The 20,953-nt window shown below is 37.5% G+C and overlaps 1 protein-coding gene across 2 annotated transcripts in view; it reads right to left on the bottom strand.

Annotated features, from left to right (window-relative positions):
• The window catches only part of dpysl2b (dihydropyrimidinase like 2b), a 35,432-nt gene extending 21,532 nt beyond the window's left edge, over positions 1-13,900 (bottom strand). Inside the window, exon 1 of one of the 2 annotated variants that reach the window (XM_038268245.1) lies at positions 13,474-13,900. In XM_038268245.1, the coding sequence (XP_038124173.1) occupies positions 13,474-13,737 (264 nt within the window). In that variant the 5' untranslated portion in view covers positions 13,738-13,900. Of the gene's footprint in view, positions 1-9,369; positions 9,693-13,473 lie in introns of those variants that run through there. The other variant, XM_038268246.1, reaches the window with a different exon arrangement.
• Between the last annotated feature and the right edge of the window lie 7,053 nt (positions 13,901-20,953).

Below are 20,953 nucleotides of genomic sequence, written 5' to 3'. Positions count from 1 at the left end.
AACATATTTATTAGAATATCCTTATGTTATCACAGTACATGATTTCATGATTAAAAAGTATAACTTCTCTGATGTCTATTAAAAGGTGTGGACCTGTACTGACAGGACCAAATTCAAACCATCATGAGGTAATCATCACTTCTGTGGGGCGAGGGTCTCCCTGAGCCTCACTTCAGCCGCAGCTGGCACACGTTCATCCTGCTTTAAAATGTACCATTACATCATGGCTGACATTTTCTCATTAGTCAGGATTTTCAGTGTTCCTAAAGATCCTGAGTTGGACTTTAAATATATTAATGTTTGATCATTTACAGAGAGATAAAGATGGATTTTATTAACTGCAGTTAGTTTTTTCCTGATGGCTAACATCCCTATAGTTTGGCTCTGCAGTGTAAAGTTATCTGATTGTTTTGGAGCTTGTGGGAGGTCGGTGGGAGATTGTTAATGTTCTGGATCTGAGCCAAGCATGCCAGTGACCTTTTCCTGCACGAGATTCAAGCAAACAGGATGTGAACAAAGCTCAGTGGGTTCACTGTCACAGTTCTCATACCCACACTCACTGATACCCTTCAATGTTCACCACTTTGGTGAACAAGCAAGTTAAAAATAACCAAAATTCCTTCAAAATAGTAAGCAGGCATGACTTTCACCACTCCAGCCACTACTATATACATCCCCTATTTACATTTTGTGTGAAACGACTTGCATACCTCAAAATAAAAACCATTGGAAAAAGTTCCTTGAGTTTTCTAGTTTAGTAAGAGTTTGCGTAAACAAACAGCATTTTGAAGACCTAAGAACCAAACAAACAGGAAAGAGGGGACGCTTTGAAGCTTTAAACACATCTGAAATTTGAAGAAAATTATGAACCAACTGCAGACCTAAAAAAAGACAGAGTCAACCACCTAAAGTGACAGGTTGAGCAAACTGAGCAATAATCAGAGAAGCAGGAAACAAGCTAATGATTATTTACATAAGATGATCAATCAGTCAGGATGACTACTATAATTAGGAATTATGGAGGACGTGAAAGAATATGCCAAGTTTTAAAGGGAATCATTAGAGGTTCTGCCCATAGTTTTCCATATGCCATGTAAAGAATTGATTGAATAACACCAACAGTGGATTTTAAAACGGTGGTGGCAGCATCATGCTGGGGAATGAGAGGGAATTTGGTCAGACTGGATGACAGTTAAGTTTCTGCGGATGACTCAGGTAAAGGCAACTTAACAAAAAATGACCTTGTAAAAGTAAATTAGGAATTGAGGCGCTAACAGTGAAACCCAAGTAAAGTTGAGCTATTTTTTTAAAGAATAAAAGGACAAATAACGGTTTTGAAATCGGAAGCTGGAAGAGACGACACCCAAAAGACCTGGAGATAAGACTACAGAAAAAAGTTTGTTCAACTAAAAATCAACTCAGAGGGAATAAATAAAAATGTATCCTGCATTTTTTCTTCTTCTTAAAAAATGGACTACCTTTTTCCTTCCCTTTTATTAATCTTTGGTTTTTAAACTTCCAAATATGTCCTTTTCATAGAGACCCCCAAATTAAGGGGGTGAAAGTTTGACTGCTCAGAAATCTAATAAAAAGCAAGCATGCCTTTATTTTGGTGCCGGACATTAATTATACAATTGTTTTTGTGACGAGAACAGCTGCAGTAAAGTGACGACTTGGTTTATAAGAGTCAATTACAACAGCTGCAGCTTGTAAAACCAAAACAATGATGGAAAAGATGCTAATATGCAGCATTTAGGGAAGAAGGATGGGTTTCTCTAGAAGCTTTTACATCCTAAGTTCCATGTTTCCTATAGTTCTGTGGCCCTTTGTCAAAATAATGTTATACAGGATTTCTTACAGAATAAAAAAAACAAACAAAAAAAAACAAGGTAAGAATAAAATGAAGCTGACATGAGGACAAACCCTGCTTCTAAATCAGTATGCAGAGTAAAACGTCTGCCAGAGTTAGACGTAACCTGGCAACATTTTCTGTTGTGTTTCCAAAGGGGAAAATATCCCGGGAAACATTTAGGAAGTCAGGTAGAGAAAGCAGCCAGCTGAATTACGTGTGTCGTCCTGGATGAAGCGAAATAAAACGACCTGCATTCATGTTCAGACAGCTGCTGTGAAAACTGTTTTTCCATCCTAACTACCCCTGAAAAAGGTCAAATAAAAATCTACAACCTGGCAACAGAAACTGAGCAGAAATCTGGTTTAAAATATAAAACATAACCACTTCAGGATGAAAATATTACCTAAGTTGACCCCATATGAAACATCCAAGGACATATTAAACATATTAAATGTTCAGATTAAAACATCAACATTGAATAATATCTAAAAAAATTTTTTATGTCTGCCAGTAACAAGAATCGGTTTGCTGCAGTTTTACTGCATCTTTAATTGAATCATGTTAAAATGTTAAATCTTATTTTATTTCCATTCATTCATAATTTTCTTCTTCTTCTATTATTTTTCCCCACAACTTGTAATGTTTTCCACAACTAGCTTCTTCATCTTTGCAAAATGAAACCAGTAATCTTAATGACCCTAAAAGTCTCAGATTTGACTTAATGAAGCCATTTACTTCGATTAACATGCATCTCTTTATTGATTTATCATAAGAATTATCCGTTTTATAGTCTAAATCAGTGAAATTCCACGTTGGCTCCTTATAGTACAGAGAAAGAAGCGTCTGTTTGACGAAACGGCAAACCACAATATCTTTTTTACACTATGAAAACTTAAAACACGGTGTGTTTTAAAACTCTCTGTCCAATAATAAAATGTCCCTCCTTCACTCTAGAAGTTGCTGTGAGGCATCAGGATCTAACAGCATCTCTCTTGTTTAGAGGATGATTACAGCAGAGAACCTCTCTAGTTTCTATGAATGAAGAAGTTCATTCTGAAAGGTCCCTAAAAGTTCAAGCAGATCCAGTCATATGGTGGCAGATCGGACCAGCAGGACGTAAACTGTAAGGCATGTGAGTCAACAGCGTGTCAGAGTTTTAGGCTCTGGTTCTCCACAGGCTGCTGGTAACTTACTAATCACTAGAGATCGACCAATACCAATTTTTAAAGTCTGTCGCAGATACCAATTATTTTGACATCAGACTGACTGATCTAAAATACCTGCTGCCTATAGCTTTGAGACAGCTTTTTCTTCTTCTTCTTACATGATAAAAATGACATAATGAAAACAAATGTCACCTATTTTTAAAAAAAATCCAACATTTAGTGATAAATGAAACTAAACATTAACTATGGATATCAAATGGAGGGAGCAGCAATGCCTGTGCTTCAGATGATCTGGAGACACACCTGTTAAATGCTCCAAATTCTTCTTGGTAGACCCCCTTTCACTAAAAAGTAAAAAAAAAAAAAAAAAAACATTCCACTGGACTTTGTTTTCCAAGGTTGAAGACGTTTAGCTTCCCATCCAGGAATCTTTTTCAATTCAAAATTAAAAAATTACTATGACCTGGAAGACTGAGAATCTTCCCAAGATAATATAGACCCCATTTTGTTTACACAAACATTTTTTGCCTTCCCTCTAATCTCTAACCTGCTTCAACCTTTTAAACAAAGAAAAGTTACCAGCAGAAAATAAATATCGCAATCGCATGAACTACAATTTCATTTGAATGGCTAAACCAACCACTTTAAATACAATAATCTTTACAGTTTAGCTGTTTATTCTACTGTGGAACATATTTCAACAAATAAAATTTTTAAAAATCTCTCAAAATGGGTCATTTACTCAGTTAATTTCTACCACACAACCCTGCAATTACACTAAGCCACCCCTAGGGGCTGCATCCTCCAGTTTGGGAACCACTCCCCTAAAGATATGCAAATATCGGCCGATACTGAAGACAAAAACTGCTTATATCAGTTAAAAATATCAGCCAGCTGACGTAATGATCTCTCTCTACTGAGCAACCCAGGATGTAACAATGCTTAATTGTTTGATTTAAAAAAAAAAATAAAAAAGATTTTTAACCATCTCTGTTTGCAATGCTGTACTAAAACTGATGCATTTACAAATGGTAAAATGGTTCTTTAATCATTTGAAACACATTATTCAGACACCAAGTTCAGCATCAGCCAGCAGTGGTGCATGTAACAGGAGGATGCCTGTTCCCCTTTGACTGACTGGACATCTCACATATCAGAAAATGCCACAATACAGAGGCTGCTGCTAACATCAACAGGAGCTACTCTTGCAAAAAAGGCTGCGAGTCTGATAGATCTGAAACCACTTAATGCTCCCTCAGTGGATTTATCAGGATGGATCAAAGCACTGCCAAAGAGGAAATTTCAAAGAGCTTTAAAAATAGAGAAGCTATTTTCATCCTCCTTCATCTTGCAATATAGCTTCTTCTGTTTATCCTCTTAAGGAGATTTTTTACTTTTTTATTTGCTCCTGTATAAATGTATAATTCTCATAATTACAAATGCAAATCGGTCTAAAGTTTTCTACTTAAAGGAAACAAATAACTTGGTCGGATGCATAGATGAGGTGGTTAGATTTTATAAGAATACTATGTTAGGTTTCTATAACCAAATATCCAAATCTGATGCCAAAATAATGAGTTTATAATAAACACCAAAGAATCTGAATCTGAAATAAACCGTTATTTCTAAAGTGAAAAATAATGAAGAAATTTAATAGAATGGGACACAATAACAACTTAATTTAGAAAGTGTAATAAAAGAAAACAGCCACTTGATTAATTTCTTCAGTTACTACATTTCTTTTTGGCTGAATGATGATTTTGATTTGATGGTATTCTCTAACAAATGTGCTTCTGATGAGAGATAATATGCAGTCAGTGGCCTACCTGTCTGTAGATAACTCTCTGAAAGACAGATACCTGTGCAAATTGGGAGTTAGCGAGGCCCAAAGCTCAGTCAGGGTAAAAACCAGATAGGTTTATTCACGTTATAAAGAAAATATGGATGAAATAATATAATTTGATAAAATATGACAGAATTTGTGATATGTGATATTTGGGATTTTATTTTTACAGCTGATTTTGAATTTCTGGTGCTCTGACTCTATGAAGTGACCGATGTCTTACCGGAAACTTTTTATTGTCACTTTTATTGTCATCTTACCACAATCCACAATAAATACACATTTATTTTTATTTTATTTTTGTGAGAACTTAGCCAGTTAATGCCAACAGTTCAGATGTATTAGTCTGTAGGCTGCAGAACCAGGTGGTGGACATGCAGAGGGTTCATTCATATTTAATCAAAGCAGCTTGAAGATCAGTCCTATCTGTGCAGCTGACATGACTCCATCTGACTGACCAGTTCTCCACCCAGACTACAATGGGAACAAGGATTCACCATTCAGATGCAGCATAATATTTAACCCAAACTGATTAATTAAAAGCATAAAGGTCAGGCAAACAGTGATATCTTTTGTCTTTGCTCTAACTTTTCCTCTGTAGGTTTTAATTCAATTTAACGTTCATTTCCTCTGCAGCGTCTGTTGGGTTTAATGGGCTAATTTGCTTTCAATCTCAAAGAAGAAATTGGAAAGAGGATTGTCACCTAAAGCCAAAGAAACATTAGTTCTAAAATATGTAGACATAGATACAGACCTTTGATGATAAAGAAATTTCAGTCAAACGTATTTAAATCCGACTTCCAGAGACATGAGCTTTGGTCTCTGACCCACTTTTTCTGCTCAAGAATAAGAACGTCTATCCATTTACGTCCGACTGCAAGAACCCCCCTAATCCTCTGATCTCTCCACCAAGCAGCAGCTGCTCCTGAAATGCTTCAGAAAAGGACAAAAGTCCATAATGTTGCACTCGGAAACAAGTCGAGAACTACAGGGCGTACATTAGAAAAAAAATTAAGTTAAAAATATCTTCATGTTCTTCAATAAATATTTCCGCTTAACCAATTGTTGTTTTTTTTCCTGGCTTTTTTGTTATTTTTAATTAAGATTACATGTTTCCGTTCAAACACATTGGGAAAAAAACGGTTCAAATTTTCCTGGTTCTTTGTGAAAAAGTAATCACTTGAAGAAACGTTGATTAATCATAATTTTGGAAAGGGGAGGGGTTCAGTTTTCTTAGCGACATCCAGACTGGAAGAGTCAATTAATAAGTTAAATATGTAGCACCCGTCTGACAACATAATGTCGGCTAAAAGATCTCAAAAAGTAGCACTGTATGTATTCATCTAAAAGAATAAAACATGAGGGGAAATGGCTTTTTAAAAAAATCTTTCAAATTCTAATATAGTCAAGTAAACCAAAAATAAAGAAAATCATGGGACAGCAATGATCTGAAAAAAATGACTCCATGAGAGCATCAATCGCTAATAGAGAACAAAGGAGAACCCAGAAGAACATCTACAGCACTGCAATGAAGGTCAGTTTTTATGATTAAACTATAAGAAGAAACAAAGACTTTCCACAAAAGGCTTCAATGGGAGAAAAAACACAAAGGCCGGTCTCTTTTTCTAAAAACACCTATATTTTCCCCCAAAACTTTGGAGAAAATATTCAATACACGAGACAAACCTCGGATTGTTATAAGTTGCACATCCTGTAAAAACGCATTTTTACATAGCATTGAGAGTCACACATGGGGGTGGAAGTGTGATGATCTGGGGCTGCCAAGAGGACTAGCTGTAATTGGGTGAACCTTCCCATCCATCAGTTTGTGATATAAAGTTTTCAGATAGCCCTAATCAAAGTCACTCAAATCTGATAAATGCATCACTCCAAGAAGCTGTCAGTTGATAAACTCTCTTCACCATAGCTAAAATGACATAATTTTGCAAAAAGATGGACAAAATTCATCCACATTTACTCAAGACTCTTTGCCAGATACAGCAAACACATTGGAAAAATGATCTAGAAATAAGTGAAAATTTCTTAAATCAAGTGTATTTATTCTTAATTTGAGTAGGTAAATGAGGTAGTTTGCCGGTGGAATTAGTATTTTTTTACTCATAAATTAAAATAATTAGATAATTTGCACTTGAAATAACACAATTCAATTGTGTTTTCTTATTTCAAATGTAAATCGTCTTGTTCCATTGGCAAAATGTATATTTTTCCTCCTAAATCCAAGAACAAATGCACGTATTTTAAGAACAAAAATGACTTATCTAGATTTCGATTTTTTTCAAGTGCATTTTGTAGTTGGAGCCTAAAAGGTCGGAAAATAAGTAATTTGTTTTTTCTTTCATGAATAAAATCATAATTTGAAAAGAAACATTATTTATCTATTCTAGTTATCTTTGTAAAATGTTACTTTTCTTTTATGTTGACAATGTCCCACAGGCTTTAAAAGAGGGTGTAGAACATGCTGGTTTTATTTTTGACAGGGAACCATATATCATCAGATCTTGCCTGCAAAGATGCAAGGAATATTTGCATTTGGAAATATAAAGAAGCAAACTTTAGAATTTGTAAATACTTTTTCTGACCCTTTTTATCAAAGAGATATCAAAGATACATACATACAAGTAGCTAAAATGCTCTTCATATTTGGGGTAGCTGTAATTACGTCAAGATAAATATCAACACTTCTGAATAGATAAGGTTTGAAAAGGATCTCCAAAGAAAAAATGTGCAATTACTGGAAAACAGATGGCCTTATAAAGATACAGGTACCTGTACCAAGATACCTGGATTTGAGTATTCTGCACTATTGATTTAACCCAAGCAACTAGGCTCCGCCTTAGAAATAAGTCTCTCTCATCCAGCAGAGCCACGACAACTCCTGCAGGTATCAACATGCTTCCTGGATGACTCCCTATGGAGGTTCAGTCCCACCGGGGCAAACCCAGAACTCACAGGAGGAACTACATACGAGTTCTGGTCTGGAGATCTTCCAGAATCAGCTGGAGAGAGGGATGAGTGGCTATACATCATGGATGTTCCCACCATTACCCAAAGAGTCAGAGAAAATAATAATGAAGAGAACAGCTTTGTTCTACTGAGGTATGAGGATTTATGCGTCTGAGATCCCAGCACACACATCAAAAGCAACACATGCACTTAAAGTACGTTAAAAAAAAACTGGATTTTCAAGAAACAGTCTCCATCATTTATTCATGTTTAGACACATGTAACACGTCTTTTCTTCCTAAAATACAGAAGTTAACAAAAATTAAAGCCCCGCAACAATTAAACCCTGCTTATTTTCAAGCTTAGAACCAGAAAACACTTAACCTTGGTAATGTGGTTCCAAACCCGGTTGCAGTTTTGGAACCAGTAGATTTAAATTGATTTTGGAATTGTCCGTTTATTTTTGCTAAACTTCGTTCAGTTCAAGTGACCTAATTCTCTGCACACTTCTGATCCAAACCCTGAAAAGAATCTGAACCAGCCAACTCATTGCAATCGTTTTATATATGCTTCATCATTCCTATCACTATTTTTTTTTCTGTGCACATCAAAGCTTAAGAGAAATCTGAAATCAACCAATAATAGTACAACCTGTGCATTTTATTGATGCCTCTGCAGTCAGTTTGAGTCAGGTCTTAAAGTACCACCTCTAAAGCAGTAGCAGGGTCCTGATGTTGCACTTTTTGTGCTGTATGAAATCCACTATAGGGCTATATAGACAGTGGCCTCCTCCCTGCTCTGCCAACATGCATCCTCCCCTCACTGCACAGCTGAAAGAGCATAGAAGGAAATAGGACCCTCTGTCCCCTCCCTTCCCTTCTCTGCCCTGCCTCCCCTCCCTGTTCTCCACTTTCCATTGAAATCACCACCATCACCATCCCTGTTCTGCAATGAATTCAGTGAAATAATCCGCTTCCACAGAAGCACAGTTAATGCCTTCTAAAAATAGATCAGAAGTAGAGAAGATGACTGTCCTAAAGGAGAAATAAATAAAAAAGGAGAGTTTGAGGAGGGGACGCATTTGCTCCCACCAGTTGTCGTGCAGGGACACCCGCCTAACAAAGACCGCCAGCGTGAAATCACCACTGGCATGCATACCACAAGAGACAAAGACTTGTGCAGAAAAAGGGTATCTAAACCCAGAGGAGTAGAAGCTGAGGGTTATGCAGACATGTGCGCACTTGCCGCAAAGATGCTGCAGAAACCAGGACATTTGCAGTCACCTCTGCTCTCTGGGCGCATTCTTGATCTGAGAGAGAGAGATGCAGATTTTTAAAGTAAGAAGAAAAAATGCTATAAAGAGATGAAATTCCTGCAGCCATGAGCTTAGATTTGTATCGGAGCGCAGCGGCGCGGGGAACCAAACCCACGCCGGTGACATCCTGAGTCCACGCCCGCAGGCCCACACCAGTAAAACCTAAAAATCCACCAGCCGGATTTACCCTCAGAGGGCTCGGTCTGCAAACACTCAGCCGGACACTCACTGTGATGCGGGGGATGTTCTTCTTGCCTTGGTATCCAGACATCTTCACCGGTGTTTGGGTTCTTTGCGCTGCGTCTTTGGACGGTGGAGTGCGGATTATACTGCAGACTCAAGCCGGTTCTTAAAGGGGAGAACAACGGAGCTGAAACCCTCAGGGGAACCAAACCTGGAAGATCCAAACTGCCTGAACTTCTAACCCGGATCCTGACAGCCTCCCTGCTCTCCGCCGGCGCGCCGAAATCTTTTCCTTCCCAAGACGAAATCAGACGAGAACAGAAAGGAGGCGCAGCCTACACAGCCTCTTCCCCTGGAAAGGTCCGCACCGAGCATGCGCAGAGCCTCGCCCTGCTCCATTGACAGGCGAGCAGCACTAATGCCATCAATTCCCTTCATGGATTAGGATGGAGAGGGGGAGAGGCTGCAAACATTCCCAGGAAGAAACGCCCAGCAGCCATCTTATATCCAGGCTCTTTTTACTCTCTGAGCTCCAAAAACTGAGAATTTTGCTCCAACAAAGAAGGTCTTAAATTGTTGTCAGTTTCCAGGCAGAATGAAACATAGGAAACGACAATGGAAACTGTTGGGGCTAAGGAAACAGGAGCCTTCAGGGGCCTTGATTGGAATCAGTTTTCATTTTAATTTGAATAAATATTGAATTGGAAGTTGGAGTTCAAGCAAGGAGGGGAAAAAAACTGTTTTAAAATCTCCTTTTTGATCAGTCATGACTGTGTCAAAAGGCTAAATTTAGTCTTTGCTAAAACATATTTGATTATTTATTTAGTTAACAAACATGGTCACATTATATCTGATTTGGGTAACTAGACGGAGGCTGCATCATCAAACCAGGTGTGATGTCATTCCTTCCAACTCTCCTGTGACCTTTAACATCTCGATCATCTCTGTCTAGTGTGGCCATCTGCTGAAACAACGTGATTATCTTATGAATATGCAGAGTTTTTATTCATGATAACCCACAAATATTGCTTTTCGAACTGAGTTTTTGATATAACTGATTTTGTGATGATGTATTCTGCTGCACTTTTACATATCGAGATCTAGCTACTAAATAGTGAATTGGTATACTGCTTTCCTAAACCTACCAACTGCTTTTTATCACTAGAGTCTCTTTTTTTCCAGTAATACTAACATTCATACAAGCATTAGGGTTCAGTGCCTTGCCCAGGGGCAAACCAACCTATGGTGAGATCAACCTGGAAATTAACTGACAACTTTCCCAGTACTTGTTTCTGAAGATAAAGGCACAATTTTGAATGTGCATGTATAGTAAACATTTCATGGAAGTTAATTTAGGGTCTTCTGTAAAAAAATTTTAGATGTTGATGATGATGATGATCATCATCATCATGCTATGGAGACGGTCTGGGAGGGAAACCCACATATGTTCCCTTCATATATATTTCACTAATTATAAATAAGTTAAGTATGCAGGATGATACACTTTCTAAATAAAAACAAATAAACAAACAGAAAGATGAATGAGTACCTTTAAAAAATGTATTTTAATAAAATATATGGTCTACATAGATATGATCTAGATGTTAAAATAAAAATGATAAACCACTGATCTAAATAAAACTATTAGAAAAAAAATGTATTCCGTCATTGACAGTATATAATCAAATTACCACAACTTCCCCATTGTGGGACAATAAAATATTTTCTATTAAAATCTATTCTATTCTAATTCATATGAATACAATAAATCCAATTACAGTATAAATATGTTTTTATAAATGTAGTTTTGTTGATCAAAGTTACTCTATCAATTATCAATAGAAAATATATAGACAGACAGACAGCAGGCTCTACTATCCTTTACTTAGTTTATGCAGACTGTGAGGTGCGCTAGTGACTGCCTGACGGTGTTTGTCGGTACGCCCCCTGCTGTTCATTACAAATATGACAGCTTCACCTCATTTACATGCTCAATATTACTGGTTTGTGTTTCTAAATCATTCTTGTAACTAAGTTCAAGGCATTCCGGAAAATATTACCACTTCATCTCCATCACACTGTGCTAAACTCATGGATGAAAAGACTAACTAGCATTCTAACAATGCCTGCTCAGAGATTCTATTCCCAACAGGAACCTAAACAAATAGCTTCCACCAATACAACCTGAATGATTTTTAACAGCCCATCAGAATTATTACATGCAGCCCACATATTAGTAGTATAAGCAAAATGCACTTTAGAAAACTATAATTACATGTATATTATTTCACTAAAGTGAAAGGCCAGTGATCATGGATGTATTTCTTAAGTATGTATAAGGATGAAGAAGGCTTGGCTGCTTTAATGCTATAGATCAATATGTAACATGATACAATGATTTACCCTCCCCACCCAAAGCTTTTAACAACTGGAAGTAGAAGCTGTTTTTTTCTGAAGCCAACCCAAACTCTTAAAATGAGAACCAAGAAGCTGCTAAACAGATCATTGTTTGTCTACATTCAGAAACCGCAGGTTCATGTTTCATTATTGCTATTATCAGCATTAGTATCCTTACCTAGGACCAAAACTATTCATTCACTCTAATAAATTCAATAAACATAACATATATAATTAAAATGTATGTTTTAAGACTTTCTATATCTTAATTCCAAAATACAGTAAGGTTTACATTAATATTTTTTAAAAACGTCTTAATGATGATGACAATGATAATAATAATAATAGTAATAATAATGTAAGATTGTTCTGGCTTTAACACATTTTCCCAGATGGTTACATGATAGATTTTTTAGCTTCTTCTGATATATATTTCCCAACATTTGCATTAAATAGACGCACTCAAGTGGATGTATTTAAAAACACCTAAAAAAGACAGTGTCATCAAGACGTCAAAAGTAGAGAAATATGGATTTCCACAAAACTGGTTAATCTGAAGGAGCCACATTGATATTTTTAAATAATTATATTACAAATATAAACACAACTGAAACGTCCAGCAATCACACTTTTCGGGAATTAATCAGTTCTGTGTCTCAGAGATTAATGTTCTCTGGTGCAAAAATGTGTGCATACATACCAGAAAAAATATACACCTTGTGAAAAATAGCAGTGTACAGTTTGTAGATGCATTCAGGGACAGAAACCTTTCTGGAAACACCTCCAGTGAACTGATGAAACTAAACAGGTGTCCTTAGATATAAGATGTATCATTATATTTGCAGGAAAAAGAAAAAGCTTACAAGCCTGGGAACAGAACCACTAGCTGTGAACGGTGTGTTGATGTTTTGCTGTAAAATAGACGGAATAGATGGCATCATACGTGAATAACATTAGGGGTAATGTTTTTAAGTAATAATCAGCAAAAGCTTAGACGAAAATGGGTCTCATAGAATGACCATGACCCAAAGCAGAGCACCACATAAGTTAGAAATCAAAGTCAAAATACTATTATGATTTCAGCATTAGAATATGTCATTACATGATGTCAGTCACATAAAACATCTTGTGGCCAGATCTGAAGACGTTTGGGTGAGAAATGCAGCTTAGAATTCTTACAGCAGTTCAGTCAGAAGAAAAGGGCAGAAAGGTTTGCAGAATGACACACATATTTGATCAGAGTCATGCAGTTTCGATGCAATTATTCAAAATGTGCTCACTATATATTCCCATTATTCAGGCGTTGGGCAAAGATAACTGATTTTGGTGATTCTTACAGGCCTGGAAAGTTTAAGTTTAGTCCAATTTCCTTTGAAATGTTTTAATGTAAATAGATACAAATGTGTACATATCAATTCTTTATTTAAAGATTTATTAATGCATTATATTGTGTCACTATGGTCTTGCTACAAAATAATGTCATCATCAGTGAAAAGACAGAGCCACTCCCTTTATAGCTTCTGCATGAGATTATTTGCCTTCTGCTCTGATACATTGCGATGCTTTCTGGGAAATGTAGTCCGGTTAAGTTAACCGACTATACTCTATTAAACTTCTTTCATTGAGTGTCTGTGATTTGCACACGTTTGTATTTAAATAACTGATTGCTGTATGCAAGATTTGAGTGGATCATATTGACGAAAGGAAGAGCACGGCATGGATAAAATTAGGGTTTAAAATAGAGGGAAATTACCCGTTTATCATCCAGGTTTTGGAGCACCTCCTTGCCCGTGCTTTCCCTGATTTCCACCTTCCTGGGCTGGGAGATGTCGCTTTGCCGGTCAATGACTTTCCCTCCGGAGCTCCTGCCTCTGCACGCTGACAGCGCGTCCAGCGTCTTCGCCTCTGAGGAGCCTTCCACCGGGCAAAACACGCCACAAAATTTCTGCCTTGGCCTGGAGGGACTGTCAGAGCCCACACTGTGGAAAAAAGGTGACACTTCCCCGGTGGTTGACATGTTTAGATGCTCCTAGTCGCTTTTTTCCCCCTTCTTCAGTCTTGTCTGTCTTTCTTCTGTTGGACAGCCACCGCCTTAAGGGTTGCAGAGCGCAGGTGGTCGCACTGTGACAAAGGGAAAACAGCGTGGAGGGTTAATACTGGCTGAAATCACTCCCACAGCAGAAATGGGAATGTGATTAAAGAGGGGGTAAAAAGAAACCCTCAGCTGCTGAAGCGATCTCTGCAACAATCCTGAACTGCTTACTCATCCGTCTAAATAAACCGCATCATAAGGTGGGGAGCGAGGTTTTGCAAAAAATAAAACAAACCCCGATTCAGTTAGACAGGTGGATATATATTTTTTTCTTCTATATGAAATGACCTGTAGCTCCAGGAAGAAGAGGAAAATCAGATTTGACTGGATTGTTCTTTAAATCCTCGACATGCGGCGATCCTAAACGTGCTGAACGTGCCAATCATAACCTGTCCTGTAAGGTCAAGGAGCGATCAGAACCTTGGAGAGTTCCTCAAAGTCACACCCAGTCCAAGAATGAAAGGCGCTATCCCTTCAGCACCACACCCACACCTTACCTGCTGCTGACTTCTGCACGCACAGCCAAAAGTTTTGGCAGCTAAGCAGCCCTGTCTACAGCACAGGAGAGACTTTCATTTAACCAGACTGAAATTATGATTATCTTAGAGGATTGTGTAATGAAATCATTGTCTACCTCAAAAATAAAGCCTGGAGTTAGCTGGAATTTGCCTAAAGGCTCTCATACAAGAGACTGTAGCTAAGATTACCATAACTACAAAAGAATGTTTTCTGAATAATCCAGAACTTTGAGGTTTTAGAATATTCTGTAGCTTACAAAATGATGCTTCCACCAGTGTAGAGCTTGCATCAGTATGTAGCTCTAAGTTCACTGCAAATAGAAGCTTTTTAGATGTGATTACAACCCTTTCCTTACCTAGGATCTTTGCTCCAGACCATAGCTTCCAACAACTCTGCTACAGGACTAACCTTACCTACAAAAGTAGCTAGAAGTGATTCATTGCAAACCTCAACAATGATCACATGCTGTTATTTTCAACTTAAACTTCAATTATTAGGGTGTTGCGCTAGTGCAAAAGCTATCTGGGCCCAAACTTTTTTTCTCTCATCTAACTGTTTTAGATTATTTGACCAATCTTGATAACAGAGCCCCTCCCGTTTACAAATTTCTGTTTTACGTATACATGAAAAACCGCCTGTCCAAACAAACCTGAGTCCAATTTACCTTGACTTGATAAATTAGAGCCAAGAAACTGTGTTTGATGAAAAGCTACTAAAGCTACTAAAAGATAAGAACGTGGATCCATCAGTCAGGATCTGACTGGTGAGTTTATTTATTATTTTACCAAGCCAGATTATCTTATAACTTTTTAAAGCAGTCATGAAAAATAGTTTTTTAATGCTTCTACAGATCTAATTTTAGATTTCTTTAACACTCAGATAGCATTTTATTAACTATGATTCATTATCAGCAAAGTATCATAAGTTGAGGGTTTTTGTAAGTTTTGAATAAACTGCTGCTGCATTGCAATCGATAGCAGCACACTAACACATGTTGTCAATGTCTGAGTTGCATTACAGCAGACAAAAGCTCTCCCTTGCATGAGGCCATGAAAAGTGTGTTAGCAGTGAGTCCAAGCCGGCCCAGTTTCCATAACAACGTGGTGGGCAACTAATGGTTTTACTTCTACCATTAAATCTCCCGGGGGGGATTGTGTGGGGGTGGTGGTTTCTGTAGGGAAGAATGACACACATCTGAACATCAGAGGTGAATTCTTAACAGTTGGGAAACCAAAAAAAAAAACTATGCGTTAGGCAATGCCCAAAGGTTCAGACAGGACCCCAGACGTCCACATTCTTTGTCCCATAAAAAGAAAACAAATGGTTTTTGGAGCAGGGACAGACAGACGTGTTGGGTATTCTAAGGGGAGAGTTGGCAGCCAGCCTATTAAATAGTTGGAAGATAGATAGAGAGTGTGCTCTCTGGTGTGGAAGGGCACAGCCCTGGCATCCGCAACAGATGTAGGACAAACAGTGACATCAGCAAAACAGGACATGGCCGTCTTATTAGAAGTGTAAACAAGAGCCATTTGTTTTCTTCTGGTCCTGTTCAGTCTGAAAGTAGTGAATTCAGAGAGCAGAGATTGTATTCATCTTTCATTGGTGTTTAGTTTTTATTTTAGAAACAATGATGAGGAGATGTGTTTTGGTTGCTGGGTCTAAGTCTCCCCCTATGTAAGTTTAAAAACTTTAATGCAACAAAAATCAGAAAAGAAACAACCAAAACTTTTTGTATAACAGCCAACAACAAAAGCTAATATAAATATTGTAGCACTTCTAGCTCCTCCTGTTGAAATTTAGGTTAGTAACATGCCAGAGTTTTCTGCTAAAGGAAGTCAGCATTACGAGTGAAGCTATATGTGATCTGAAGCTAAAGACGGCACTACAGCAAAGCCAACTGCTTTAGTATTGCAGCACAACCATGTTAATGGTTGAGCACTTCGCTCTTAGTCTGCAGGTTTACCAGTGGTTCCTAGAATTAATAGAAGTAGAATAGGAGGCAGATCTTTTAGTTATCAGGCTCCTCTCCTGTGGAACCGACGACCAGTTTGTCCGTGAGGCAGAAACCCTGTCTGCTTTTAAGGGTAGGCTTAAAACCTTCCTTTTTTATAAAGCTTATAGTTAGAGTGCCTCAGGTTATCCTGAGCTATCTCTATAGTTATGCTGCTATAGGCTTAGACTGCTGGAGGACATAGGGACCCCTTTTTCATCATTCTGTTTCATTCTATCTCTATTCTACCACTGCAGAATTTGTTAGTTCTATCTCTAATGCTATCCTTTCTCTGCTTTTTCTCATAGTAGCACCATCTGGTCTATTCCTGTTAGGCTATGACACCATCCTGGAGAGAAATATAAGTTGTGCTGAGGCCATAAACACTGTTGTTTATAGATGATCAAGTTCAGCCCGTTTTTTTTAGTGTAGTCCTTTTTCTCTGACTGTGACTGGCTGGATGTGCTCTCTTCTTCCTGTGACATGGGAGCTGGCTCAGAGTTTGTCTGCCTGGCTGTGTCTTTCCTTGCCACCTGTAGAGCTGGTTTACAGTTGCCTTTTGCATCTCTGCTTTTGTCTCCTTGAACCCCAGTCGGCTTCGGCAGATGGCCACTCACTTTGAGCCTGGTTCTGCTGGAGGTTTCTTCCTGTTAAAAGGGAGTTTTTCCTCTCCACTGTCACTACAAGAATGCTTTGTGTGAGGGATTGCCTTCGAGTCAATTAATTGAAGCAATGAACTAGTTTTCCTTAGATAAAAACTTTGAATTCATTTAATTTTATGATCTGGTTGAATTGTAAAGTGACTTGGGATGACATGTGTTGTGAATTTGTACTATATAAATAAGCTGAATTGAATGGAATTAGATATTGTGGTCATATAATTTTTTTTTAAGAAGATATTTGACTCAGCTTTTAAATATTTTAATGGACCTCCTCATTTAAAAAGGTTTTAAAATTTAAACATATAAAAAATATGCATTCTTTGTGTTTAGCAGTAATAGCTAAATATTACACTTCAGATAGAGTTTCATAAATAAAAAAAGTGCAAAAAATGACTTAAAAATCTCTGATATTGAATAATTATAGAAATATTGCATTTTCTGCACAAGAAAATTAGCTTTTAAAAATGCAAGCTATCTTTTAATACATACTGTAAAAAGGAAAATCAGAGATCTGAGGAAATTTCACCTCAAGGTAAGATTAAAAATAAAAAGCATCAGCCTCATTAAGAAACGTTTTAAAAATCAAAAAATGTAAATACTCTAGTCGTTCATTTCATTCTTTACCCTGACTCCTTTCTCAATCTTCTTGTCTCCTCATTCACAGTTAGCTTCTGGCTGAGCAGTTTTTGGTTACTTATCAAATACGCTTAGAAAGTATTTGCCAGAGGTCTTTTAAAAGTTATTTTACAGGAACAGTGACTCGACAGAAAGCCGGTTCCTGTCCTTGGTCCACTGGGTCTGCTTCAGTTAGAATACCGTCTTTAATGTGTGCAGGATGTGCAGAAACAAACTATAGCAATCTTAAATTATACTGAATAGAGAATTTTGCTTTTGGCCTTCTCAAAATACTTAGTCAACTTCCGGCGCTCATCAATCCTAAGCGTACTAAGCCAACTCACACAGCCTTTTTAGATTTTTCTTTGTCCATATGAACAACATCATCTATGGCACCTTGGTCATACTCAGAAACACATATTTCCCAGCTATGAATGTGATGCACCCCGCAACATATTGATAAAAACAACCAATGAAAAACAGCATTTTTCATATCAATCTGTGAATTCCCTATCAATTTTCAGACAGAACATACAAATGGACAAATGGTACATGCACAAGAGGATGTTTGGGTACGTTAATGTAGGCATTGAGTCACAGTTAGCTGCTAAAGATAGCAAACTGTAGCAATGAAGCACAGCTAAAAGCCACTGGTTAGCAATGCAAATAAACTGGCAAAAGGAATTTTTTTAATGTATTGTATTATAACAATTTATTTCTATAGAATTGCACCTGTGGGCTGCTCTTAACAGGGTTTAAGACTTAGATTTTTTTTGCCTCATCTGTTTGACCTTAGCTTGAAACATTGTTTTGTTTTGTTTTCCCTGACAGCCTCTTCTTTGAGTACAGTATGTTCTTTTGCTGCCTGTAGACTTCTTTGCAATTTGCTTAGCATCTCTTTTGTATTGTTGCACCTTGATTCACATGAATCCCACTACAGAAATGCTCCAATTACTGTGCTTAAAGACCACACAGTCATACTAATCCTCAGATCAGGGGTCTTCAAACCTGGTTCCCAAGATCTACTGTTCTGCAGGTTTCAGATGCATCCACGCTCTAACGCAGCTAATTCAAATGACTGAATTACTTCTTCATCCAGTTTGGTAGTATGCCGTTCAGTTGATCTGGCTGTGTTGGAGTCAGGGGCGGATTTACCATTAGGCAAAACTAGGCAGTTGGCTAGGGCCCCAAGTTCTTGGAGGCCCCATAAAGCTTTCACATGTATGGTATTCATTATTTGTGCACATTAATTATGTTTTTGATAAAAATCCTTTTGTTAAAATTGCATCAGAATGCTTATAATATTAAGCGTGTCTCAGATACAGTAGAACAAATAATGTATATCTATTCTATAAAAAAATTCTGAATCTATCTATAAACTGGGTCTGTTTTATTTGTTGTCTTCTCAATTCAGAGGGCGCCATGCCTGTCTTTGCCTAGGGCCCCAAATTTCTTAAATCTGCCCCTGGTTGGAGCAGGGATGCATCAACTAGAAACATTAAACTAGACATTGTTAAGCTGCCAAAAGAACTCAAAGAGCTGTTTAAATGAAAAGAAAAAAAAACATAAAAGTGGCATGAATTTATATTCAGGCCCCTTTCCTTTGATTCTATCAAATAAAATCAATTGGGGCAGTGGCAGCCAAGTGGTTTGGGCATAGAGCTTGGAATCCTTAGGTTCTGAGTTCAAGCCCCTCACAGATTGCCACTCTGGGTCTCTAAACAAGATCCTTAACCCCAAACTGCTCCCTGGGCGCCCCACGATTGCAGCCCACTGCTACCCAAGGGAAGGGGTTAAATGCAGAGGTAAATTTCTCCAATCTAAGATCAATAAAGTACAATTATTATTATTTACAAGCAGATGCTTATAATTGACTGCTTTGTTATTCAGTCTCAGTATAAATCAAGTCAAAACATTAGAGGCTTATTAGAGAATGCTGGTGAACAAAGAGCATCATGAGAACCGAGCAACACAGCAGAAAGGTAAACCAGAGGAAAGATCTGGAGAAGTTCAAAGCATGACTTTGCTATTAACCAACATCCAGACCTTTGAGGATCACACAGCTCTATTCAGTCCAACATCTGGTAAAGATGTATGGTGCCACTGCAAACCTACCAAGACATTGCTGTCTACTTCCGCTAATGACCAATTAAGGAGAGTATTAATCAGAGAAACAACCAATAGAACGGTGGTAGCTTCAGAGGAGCTGCAGAAATCTTTAAATTATGTGACAGAATTTTGTCGATTGGACAACTTTTTGTAGACAACTTTTAAGGGAAGTGTAATTTGCAGTAACAATGAAGAAATAAATAAATAATGATTTAAAGTCTCTATCAAAACACTCAAGGGCACTCTACGATAAAAATATAGAAAAAAAAAGATAAGTGATGCTCTTTACTTTACACTGTTTGAACTATGCGTGAAATTTTGAATCAAGCATAATAAATATTGCAAAAAACCGACCCCCTTATAAAACATGGTGGTGGCACCATCATGCTGTGGGAATTCCTTCACACAGCAAGGACATGGAAAAGAGTAATGGAGTTATAACTATATGTGCTTGGCAATATCAAAACATTTGCTAGAGGTTTTTATAGTTGAGAGAATGTTTAAGGGGTATTAATACATTTGCAAGACTCTATAAAAAAAATCTTTTGGTAACTATAAAAAAAAATTCAAGGAGAAAAAGGAAAATCAGAACACACTGTTGCTCCTTCATAAAAAAACCTTTTAGTTATACATTGAATAAATTGAAATAAATCTATAAATCATTCCACCTTGCCTTTTTCTGTTTCCATGTGTTTGTTAAGACTGAAACACAGAGTCTCCTCACCAAAGAGATGGAGCTGGCCACCACCCTGTAACCCATAGTAACGCCATCAGCTGCAGTGGGAGGAGCTGGGAGTCTTTAAGCATTGGATTGGTTGATAACAGGTGTTCTGACATTCCATGTAGGGAGCGTTGAGAGGGAGTGGAGGAAGCTTTGTTCACAAAGGTTCTATTTTCAAATGATACCCTGAAAGATTTGGTTTAATATTAGGCCCTATCGGTGCTAAACACACTTGATGACCCTGTAATGTCATTACACAGTAATTACTAGCTCATGCATCTTTTTTTTTTTTTTTTTTTTTTACATGCCAAGGAATTTGCCATATCTCTGTTCTCTTTATTCTGTCTTAAAACATGGAGAATTATTTTCATATTTTAATTTTCCTAATTTTGACAGGATTATGGAAAACATATAATCACTTTTGAATAAAGGATATTAGTAGATCTGCCACTGGAGTGCAGTGTTTCCCTCCTAAATGAGGCTTTACTGTTGTTTTCTGTGTTTAGACAGAAGGAACTTTACTGA

The sequence above is a fragment of the Cyprinodon tularosa genome, unplaced genomic scaffold, assembly GCF_016077235.1.
Source record: "Cyprinodon tularosa strain WSP-4 unplaced genomic scaffold, ASM1607723v1 ctg7, whole genome shotgun sequence".
NCBI lineage: Eukaryota > Metazoa > Chordata > Actinopteri > Cyprinodontiformes > Cyprinodontidae > Cyprinodon > Cyprinodon tularosa.
Note: the sequence above shows the minus strand (reverse complement) of the source record. Positions and strands in the feature narration are given on the sequence as shown.